This window comes from Phocoena sinus, chromosome 2 (genome assembly GCF_008692025.1).
Source record: "Phocoena sinus isolate mPhoSin1 chromosome 2, mPhoSin1.pri, whole genome shotgun sequence".
Classification (NCBI taxonomy): Eukaryota; Metazoa; Chordata; class Mammalia; order Artiodactyla; family Phocoenidae; genus Phocoena; species Phocoena sinus.
Window position 1 is genome coordinate 93,787,384 of NC_045764.1, and position 9,703 is coordinate 93,797,086.

The 9,703-nt window shown below is 59.6% G+C and overlaps 1 protein-coding gene across 1 annotated transcript; it reads left to right on the plus strand.

Annotated features, from left to right (window-relative positions):
* Positions 1-4,774: 4,774 nt before the first annotated feature.
* Positions 4,775-6,008, plus strand: ANKRD63 (ankyrin repeat domain 63). Its single transcript, XM_032621055.1, has one exon. It carries the CDS (start codon positions 4,860-4,862, stop codon positions 6,006-6,008), a length of 1,149 nt encoding a protein of 382 aa, XP_032476946.1. The 5' UTR covers positions 4,775-4,859.
* Positions 6,009-9,703: the final 3,695 nt, after the last annotated feature.

A 9,703-nucleotide genomic window follows, 5' to 3' on the forward strand; every position in this document is an offset into this window, starting at 1 on the left:
CTCTGGGCTTGAAGAGGATTCTCTTCCCCATCTGCCGGCCCTGATGCCACAACCACTGGAAAATGATGTCACCCTTCTGCTCCACTCCTCACCAGATGTGGCCCTTCCTTGTCTCCACCCTCAGGGCTGGAGCAGAAGAGCCTCCTGCAAAGGTGCCCCCCACCCTCTTGGGGAGTCGCAAGCTGTCAGGCCACCTGGGCCCCTTTAGGCAGACTTAGACCGGTCGTATTCTCAGGCTTCTGGGGCCGTTATGGTTGACCCAAACACAGGCTGTAGAGAGGCTTCTGGGCAGCTGTTCACTGCACCTATTGGCATAGTCCCAAATCCCAAATGAAAACAGACACTGGCTTCGGAGAGGCAGGGTGGGTGTTGATTCTGGACTGTTTTCTTATCAGAGAGTTATAGCAAATGCCATTAGCCTCTCCCCCCATCCCTCTGGGGGCTTGATCTCTGTGATGCTAGCAGTCCCTGGCTGCAGGGTGAGGCTAGGGGCCTGCGCATTCACAGGAGTAAGGCCTGTCATTGGTCAGCCTGCATACACACTGGAGACAGCGGAGGGCGGGACACCTACATCCCAGGGCAGTGCCCTGTCTTCAGCACTCCAGCTGAGCACTCAGCTGTCCCATCTCCTCCCCAACCCAGGGGTAGAACCTCACAGGGATGAGGATCCAGGCCTAGAGGAACTCACTGACCTGGGCATGGGGCATAAGCCGGAGCCAGTGCCAAATAGGGCCCACTGGGCAGTCCCTAGCTTTGACCAGTGACCGCTCAGGGGAAGAAGACTGCCTTCTCTGCCCCTCAGTCAGGCCAGGCAGAGTCTCTAGGCCTCCAGTCTGGGGCTGAGAAGCCCAGGAATAGGGAAGGGGATACAGTCCTCCCTCCCGGAGAGGCCTCTGCACAGCAGGCTGGGGGCTTCCCAGGAGGGCAGGGCAAATACCCACCTCCCTGCTTTCTGTCCTCTGGAAAAAGGGCAGGGTGCCCCTGGGAAAATGCCACAGTCCTTGGGCCCTGGATGGGAATTAATCTCTGGCCTCAGGGGATGTGCAGAGGAAGAACTGATGCCCTCCCTCAGGGCTCTAGAGCAAGGGGAGAACACCTGGCTTCCACTCCTGCTGCAGATCTGTGGCGCTGAGGCCAGCTTCCCTATCCACTTGGCATGCCTCAGTTTCACCTTTTGCATCAAAAGAAGGGTCCCTATCCCCTTCCCAATCCCACTGCTGACTCAGACGCCAGAGTCCCCTGCTGACTCACAACCCACCCCCCCCAGCTCTCTGGATCTCCCAGCCACGTGCCACCAGGCCCAACCCTGCTGAGCTGGTGCAACGTGACAGGGTGAGGGGGCTGGTGACACTTGAGGAAGAAAGAAGGGGGCCTGCGAAGGGGGGCAGCTGCAGACAGAGTGACAGACTGCAGGCCTGAGCCGCCTCTGGGAGGAAGCCCTTTTGCCAGCCTGGGGCCTGCAAGGGGGAGGCTCAGCAGGTGGGAGGGAAGGGGAGTGTGGCGTGCCTGCCTGCCCCCTGCCTGCCTCAGCTCCATCGCCTGTCAGCCTTCAGCTCCGTAAGCGACAGCTTCTAATTCCGGCTGTTGGGGCCTCGATGCTCCTCAGCAGAGTCTCAGCTTTTTTTCATCGTTGCTATTTCTTTTCTGCTCAGAACATGCTGAGCCCACTGGGAAGTCAGAGCAAAGGCTTTAGGGCATGAGACGTGGCACTGCCCCCCCCCATCCCACCTCAGGCCTGGCTGGGTTGGTAGTACCAGCTGGGGCAATGGAACGGCCGCTCCTTCCAGAGAGTACCCAGCACAGCACACTCTGACGGGCCAGGGTGAGGCCCTGATTCAGCTCCTCTTCTTCCCCGGCACTCTCTCCATCCACCACAGAGAAAAAGGACAAAAATGAGGCTGAGCTGGCTCAGGGAGGAGGGGCAGGGCTCTTTGGGACCGGTGCCCCTTCTGTGTTCCTGCTGCTTCTCTCCTCCACCTGGGAGTGTCACTGCCTGGATTGTTGGGCTGGCCTGCCACACAGTTTCCTGGGATACCCCCTCCCCTAACCCTGGAAACAGAGAAAGAAGAGAAGAAAGCAATTTTCTTCATGCTGCAGAAAAGGAAAATTGAGTCATGAAGAGAAGAAAACCTTTCTTCTGCTACCTGAGTAAACAGGGAGAGCATTCCTGCGTCCTTACTAGGCTTGGCGAGTCTATTCCTACTCCAGGTGGGGCCCGCAGGTCTGTGGGTGGGATTGGGCTTTCTGCACTCTGAATAACTGTGCAGCTCTTTCCCTGACACTCCCTAGCTTGCTGTTGCTTGCAGCAGGCAGGGTTGGTGTTCTTGGCTTCCTTTTGCAGATGAGAGCATGCAGGCCTGGAGCCACACTGCTAGTAAATGCCTTCAAGCTGGGACTTAACTCTGCTGTCAAATGCCCTTTCGGTGACACCATGAGAGAAAAGCGGCAGATCTCAGAGTAGGGGGATTAAAAAATTCAAAAAGTCAGAAGGGGGACGCTTCACGGTGTGCACAGGCATACATCACATGCTCCGTCCAGGAGAGAGGGAAGTGGGAGTCCCTGCTTCACGGCTGGCCCCGATGCCATGTGGGCATCTCTGAAGCCTGGGAGCTGGAGAGAGGTGAGAAGCTCAGGGTGCAGAGCTATGTGCCCACTTTGCCACTCCCCCATCTGGGCCCACGGGCTTTTCCCAGAGGCAAATCCTCTCCTTGCCCATACCTTTCCCCAGGCAGAGCCTGCTGCAAAGCTTCTGGTCACTGCTTTACCCAGGCTGAGGACACCTTTATTCTTCCCTTAATTTCGTGTCTTTCATATAAAGGGACCCCTTAAAGCAGCCCTCAGCACTAAAGGTGTTTTCCCTGCTTACGTGCCCTTGTTTCTTAGCAGCCAGCTCCCACACATCCTTGAAGACCATCTCAGAAGCCCTATTCTCAGAAGACCCTAGAGTCCGCCTTTCCCCACAACTCCATTTTCTCCTCCAGGGACTGTCTCCGTTTTGTATTTAACATACGTATTCAGCCCCTAGGCGATAAACTCGACTTTTTATGTCCCGATCTTGTTTTCCCGCTTGAGAGGGGAGGTTTCTTCCATCCAGAACCGAATTTCCGCCTCTGTATTTCCCACGGCTGGGAACACACAATACCTAGCTCACAAAAAGTCTCAGTAAATTCTGTAGTCGATACCTGACTCACTTCTTTTTTCACAAATATCCATTCCAACCCTACACACCTTCCCACCCTCTGCAGCTCTTAGGTGCTCTGACTCCCCTCCTCCGAGGCCTGCTCCTCCCCCCCCACCCCCCCAGGGCGGAGCAGCGGGCCGGAGGGAGAGGGGATACGGTAGTTTTCTCACACTCTGTTGATTCGTGCTCTCTTCTTATCTCGGAAGGGTTCAGCTAGTGGTCAAGGTCAGAGCCCTGTGGTCTGGGGGTGGTTTTGTGCTCAAGAGGGAGATGGGGACCCTGGGGGAGGTGTGCATGTCCCTTGCTCTTTCCGGGGTGGCGATGGGTCCTGAAACAGCGGGGAGGCGGCACCGAGGAGTTGCTAACGCGGCTGCAGTACTCCCGGATCTTAAGGCGCCCGCTCCACTCGCCGCGTCTCCGCACCGCCAGCTTCTCAGCCGCCGGGAGCTGGCAGGCGGGCGCGTTAGTCTCGGTTGGAGACGTCCGAGATACGAGAGCGCACTCCCCCACCGCCACCCCCGCGCCGAATAAGCGTGTGCGGGAGGAACAATTGTGTGTGCGTGCGTGATTCGCTACACTTCCAGTGGCGGTTCCCAGCCAGACTGAGGGCCCCCGACCCCGCGCAGCGTAGGTACTCCCCCCTCCCCGATTTGGGGAGTGATTTACTCCCCGTCCGCCTTTCGCCACCACCCCCAGCGTGCTTATGGTCCAGTTCTGCCCTCATGGGGTCCCACTTCCTTCCAGCCGCACCGATGGGGGCAGCCCTCGTCTTCTTCGACGGGCTCAGGGTCCCTCCAGTTTCTATGGAGCCCCGGGCACCGACTCCGGTGGGGGCGGAGGGTGGGGAGAGAAGACTGTGACTTTGGGATTGGCCCGGTCGGGTGCATGTGGCCCCCTGCGAGCAGCCCCCGCCCCGCCCCCGCTGCCGCAGCCCCAGGGAAGCGCGGAGGAGAAGCTGCTCCCCGACGTCGTGGCCCACCGAGAGGTGGGTGAAGGTCAGGGGCGGTCTCCGCCGCCCCGTCAGTTTCGGCCCTGACGGCTCAGCCCGCTTCCTGAGTAGCCATTGCCATGCAGACCCCCGAGACTATAAAACCAGGTATCTATGCGGGCGGCGACTCCCGCGCCGCCAAGCCCCCCAAGTAAGGAGCAAGCGCCCTGGCGTGGCCCGGCCCCCGCGAGAGGGGAGGAGGCGGAGGAGCGGCGCCGGGAGATTGAGGAGCGGCGCGCCCCGCCAGGGCTAGAGGCAGGCGCGCACGGCGGGCGCCACCGTCTCAGCAGGGGAGCGGTGCTGCCCCGGGTGTGGGTGAGTGGCGTGGCTCCCAGCCACGACGGACTGAGGGGCGCCGGACACTGGGAAAGCAGCGGGAGAGTCAGGAGGGGCCCGAGCTTCGGCTCCCGTCGTCTTGTGGCGGGCCAGGCGCGGAGCCCGGAGTAGCGAGCAACCTACACCATCAGGCGGGAAGCCCAGGGAAGGAGCAGCGAGACGCCGGGCGTGCGGCCCAGGAGCGGCGGGGCAGCTGGAGGACAGAGTGGGAACCTCAGGACCCTCGGCCGCAGCCGCCCACGCGTGGAGGGAGCCATACCCGAGCGTCGGCGGGGGCCGGAGCCCGGTGGGGCTCAGAAACAGGGGCGCCCCCGTGCGGAGCTGCCGGGCCGCCTGGGCGCGGCGGCCGAGGCCATGCTCAAGCCCAAGGACCTGTGCCCCCGAGCGGGTACGCGTACCTTCCTGGAGGCCATGCAGGCGGGCAAAGTGCACCTGGCCCGCTTTGTGCTGGACGCGCTGGACCGCAGCATCATCGACTGCCGCGCGGAGCAGGGCCGCACGCCGCTCATGGTGGCCGTGGGCTTGCCAGACCCCGCGCTGCGCGCGCGCTTTGTGCGACTACTGCTAGAGCAGGGTGCAGCAGTGAACCTGCGGGACGAGCGCGGCCGCACGGCGCTCAGCTTGGCGTGCGAGCGGGGCCACCTGGACGCCGTGCAACTGCTGGTGCAGTTCAGCGGCGACCCCGAGGCGGCCGACTCGGCGGGCAATAGCCCGGTGATGTGGGCGGCAGCGTGCGGCCACGGGGCGGTGCTCGAGTTCCTGGTGCGCTCTTTCCGCCGCCTCGGCCTGCGCCTCGACCGCACCAACCGGGCGGGCCACACGGCGTTGCAACTGGCCGCCGCCAGCGGCCACGGGACCTGTGTGCAGGCCCTCACCGGGCCCTGGGGCCGCGCAGCCGCCGCCGCCGCGGCCCGGGGCTCCAACTCCGACAGCCCCCCTGGCCGTCCGGCTCCCGCGCCCAGCCCGGAGCGCCGAAGACCCAGTCCCCGCCGCCTACCGCGGCCGCTCCTGGCGCGCTTTGCTCGAGCGGCCGGCGGCCATGGTCACGGCGGCGAGGCTGGCTCAGGGGGTAAGGGCTTCGGTCGGCACCGGGTGCAGGGCAGCGAGCGGCCGGAGCTGGGCCGGAGCATGAGCCTGGCGTTGGGTGCCGTGACCGAAGAGGAGGCGGCTCGACTGCGGGCGGGAGCCCTGATGGCACAACCACACTCGCCCCAGTCTTCAGGCGTTGGGCGGTGGCGTTCGCAGGAGGTGCTGGAGGGAGCGCCCCCAGCCTTAGTGCAAGCCCCCGTCGGCCTTAGCCCCCACCCCGAGGGCGGCCCCGGCTCTGGCCGCTCGGGTTTGCGCCGACGCTCTACAGCTCCAGACATCCCCAGCCTGGTCGGGGAAGCACCTGGGCCCGAGAGCGGCCCAGAATTAGAGCCCAACGCTCTGCCCCATTCGGTGCCTGGGCCGCAGCCTTGGCAGGCGGGCACGGAGGCCGCGGCGCTGCACGCTCAGCAGTAAACAGCCTCGAGGCCGAGCCCTGCTCCCCCCACCTTGCCCTCTCTGCTCCACTGGGATTTCTTTTTCCCAGGTCCCTCACCTTCCTGGCAGTTTCCCACCCCCAGATCCTAGCACCTGTCCCTGCTGCCAAGGTGAGACCTCCCTCAGCCCTCTCTCCGAAACGGACCCCTATCTTGTTTCTTTTTTGTGCTTGTTGGTATTCACTGCCCGAGTCTCTCACCTTTTCTAAAGGCCTGCCGTTCCAGTCCTGGAAGCGAGAAGTAGAAGACTGGATCCATGGGCTACAGCTTTCCAGCTGGACCCCCTTCCCTGAGCGCTAAGGCGCACTCCTGCGTCTTTCAGGCTCCTGCCGGGTTTCCTTCCCCTTGCCGGGTTTTCCCACACCCTAGTCAGCCAGCCAGGCAGAAGAGTTGTCCTGTAGAACAAAGGCCTAGCCTCCCTCCTCCCCCCCACTCCCACTCCCCCACCCCTCAACCCCTGCCCCCCCTACCCCAGTGATGCTGACAGTAATGCCCCACATGACCTAAGTATCCCTTCCCCTTGTGTTGGAGTGATGGAGAAGGGGAGCCTGGAGATGGGCCTCGGAGCCTTTCTGAACGGGAGGGAAGGAGTCTGGAGGTTACATTTTTAGGGGGAGAAACTCCTGCCTCAAGACATTGAAAGCATAGTTTGGGGGTGGGAGGAATGCTAGTTGTCCCTTGAACCAGCTTCTTCTGCCTCAGCCGGAGTCAGACCCAAGATTCAACTTCATCGACAATGTGGGGTCATTCCCCCCATCCCGCTGACGCGCCCCCCTCGCCCCCCTCGCCCAGCCCAGCTCTGGGCTCTTGAGCCTGTTTCCTCTCACTCTCAGAGGCCTGAAATGGAAAGGACTTAGCACTTCCCCCGCCCCCACCGCCTCGCAGCTCCCGGTCTTGCACGTGGGTGCTCCCGCAGGGGGGAACGGTTGCGAAGGCTTTGATTAATTGTATTTCTTCCAATCCTCAAAGAACTCGTGTTTTGAGTCTTTGTATGTGAAGCAGAAAGCAGCGGGTCTGATCCGAGGCTTAAGAACCTGACAATGTCTCTTTAAATAGAAGCTCCGCGAGGGGGATAATTGACTGAAGTGTTTGCCACGTTAAAGGCGGCGGCGCGCGGGAGTCTGAAGCCCACACGAACGGCAGGTCCGGGTTTAAATTATATCAAACTCCTTTGAGAGCTGGAAGAGGTCTGTTAAACGGTTCCTGCTTCTCTCTGGGCCGTTAATAGAGGGCAGGGTGGATAATGGATGCTAGAGCTCGAGACCAAGGACCCCTGCCTCTGCCCCAAAGCGTGGGATGCAGGCCCGACTCAGCTTCAGTACTGGGCAGATTAGTGAGTCAGAGGCAATTGCGGAGAGGTGGTTAAAGGCCCCTTCCTAGCCTGGCCCTTCGTCCCCACCCCTCCCCGCCCCCGCCCTCATCTTTGTGCCGGCCTAGGGAGAAGGGTCTGGAGGGTCTGGCGAATCGCGTACCCTAGGATCCTGCTGAAGCGCCAGCACACGAACCTGTGTGCCCAGCCCGTGGGGTGGCAGCACGTGGGGAGTTTTTTGTGAACCCCGAAGGTTGAGCGTGCAGCCCCTCAGCTGCCGGCCGTGGGGTCTTTTCAAGACGTCGATCTATTCATCTTTGCAGAACGGAAGGTTTCTCACCAATAACTCTAGGGGAACTGCCCAGAGCGAGAATGACCTGTGATGAGAAATTGGGCCTGGGGTGAGGGATGGGTGATCAGGGTCCGGCCTCGTGTAAGTGTCAGACACCTCCCCAGTGCTTCCACCAATCCTGGGTCCGCGAGGCCGCGAGGGCCCAGACACTGGACGTGATCTCTGGTGCCCCCTGGTGGCAAAGTTGCGCTCTCGCTGCGCCCAGGCTCGGAGTTCAGCCTTGCGGTTTTATTTGGAGCCACCGCTGTGTACTTCTCCCTCTCTGTGCACTTACCCATGGAATCCTCTTCCTCTTGTAGTGTATTAAATCCGGATACTTGAAGTCATTTCACAGCAGTGAAGTGAGGGACAATGAACAAAAAACTCGCATTTGGAGTAGCAGGAGGCCAGACCCTTTACTTAGGACATCAAGATCTTCCAGGTTAAGGCTCCATATAGAGAGCTCCTGCTGTCTTCTGAGAAACTGGAGCTTCCAACCCGTCCCTTACGATTTCTGAACCTTGAGACCTGCTGATTATGCACTGTTTTCTTCTGATGTGATTTGCTTTCGTTTCTGGGGTGTTTTGCCCTTCCCCCATTTTTCTCTCCCCAAATATCTGCCTCTCCTCAGTCCCACTGTCTGGGTGGTGGCTGAACTGAAAAGTTCTGAAAAACGCCTGAAAAGCCAGAAGGAGAGAATCTGGGGTGGGATGGGTGGTAATTGGACGCCCCAAGTGCAAACTCCTTTTTTCTGATCCTTGCTTGTTCACTTATCCTTTTCCAACTGTGTTTAATTTTTATGAAGTTTAATTTTAATGGTGTAAGAATACAAGTATTTTGGCTTCTTCAAAATACCACATTGAAGACATGGGTCTGGGTTGCACACTGTGTTGAAGGTGCTGTCATGTTTCAAGTGTTGCCGCCATGGGGATTTCTGGTTGAACGTCACCTTGGGCCCTCTTTATCGGATAAACAACTATGAGGGCTCCTCTCTGGAATTGCCAAGGGTTTGGTGGTTGAAAGTGATGTTTCTAAAAAACCACAGCAGATCTTTCCTGTCTGAACTGAATTGTGTGTTTGACTGCCTTGCTGTTCTTGCAGATTTCTTACCAGGCCCAGCTCTGTGCAGAACTTAGATGTTTCACCACATTTCGCTATCCTGAACTTCCCCTTATTGTCAGCCCCAAGGCATTGAGGCTGGGGTCCCCTCGAGCTCAATCTGGTTTAGAAGAGACTTTTCTAAACATTTTGTTTTTCCAATTCTTGTTGCTTTCGTCATTGTGAAGTCACCTGTGCCACTGGAGCTGGTACTCTGGGGTCAAGCTCAGAACCGGTCTGTGTGTGAGGCTAAATGACATACGCACATGCTTTTGGAATGACACTGTGCAGTGGAAGGACTCTTAGAGCTCAAAAGAATAGTTAATAAATCCAGTGTTATTCAGTTGCAAGAACCGGCCTCTTTTTGCCTTGCCAACCACTCGTGACCGTGGGCTTCGGTTGGGAGGTAGGTTCCGCCTTCCCTCAGCCTCCATCTCTGCCCAGCCCACTGTGGCTGCTTCCTGGAGGTAACAGGTGCTGCTTCTGGCTGAGCTGGTGGGACAGGGGCCCTTAGACCAGGGCAGCTGTCTAGGTGGGGAACTGTGGGGAGGAGGTCTGCAGGACTCCTTGCTCCTGGGTAGAAGGTTTCAGTGACCCTGACAGAGAGGGGGTAGAATGAGACCTCAGGAAGTAAGTGCTGGAATCAGTGTCAGAGCTGGAAGTTTAAAGACCCAGGTTTCTTGGTTTCCAGTTGCGCTCTTTCACAGCTCCTCACGGTCACCCTCTGTTGTGAGAACTGAAGCAGAGACTGCTTTCTCACTGGAAGCAGTTCCAGGCCACTTCCTATGGACAGTTTGAGGGGAGCAGCCTCTGACTTTCCGGGGAGGTGGCAGGGGGGAAGCAAACGGGGGAAGGGAGATGCCGCTGCAGAAAGTGGCCGTCAGCCCCTGTGGCGCCAGCAAGCACAGCCCACGGCCCTGGCTTTCCGGGTTGGGTT

Excerpts from the sequence above, each read along its gene's own strand:
- ANKRD63 (XM_032621055.1), top strand. The coding sequence starts at position 4,860 with ATGCTCAAGCCCAAGGACCTGTGCCCCCGAGCGGGTACGCGTACCTTC.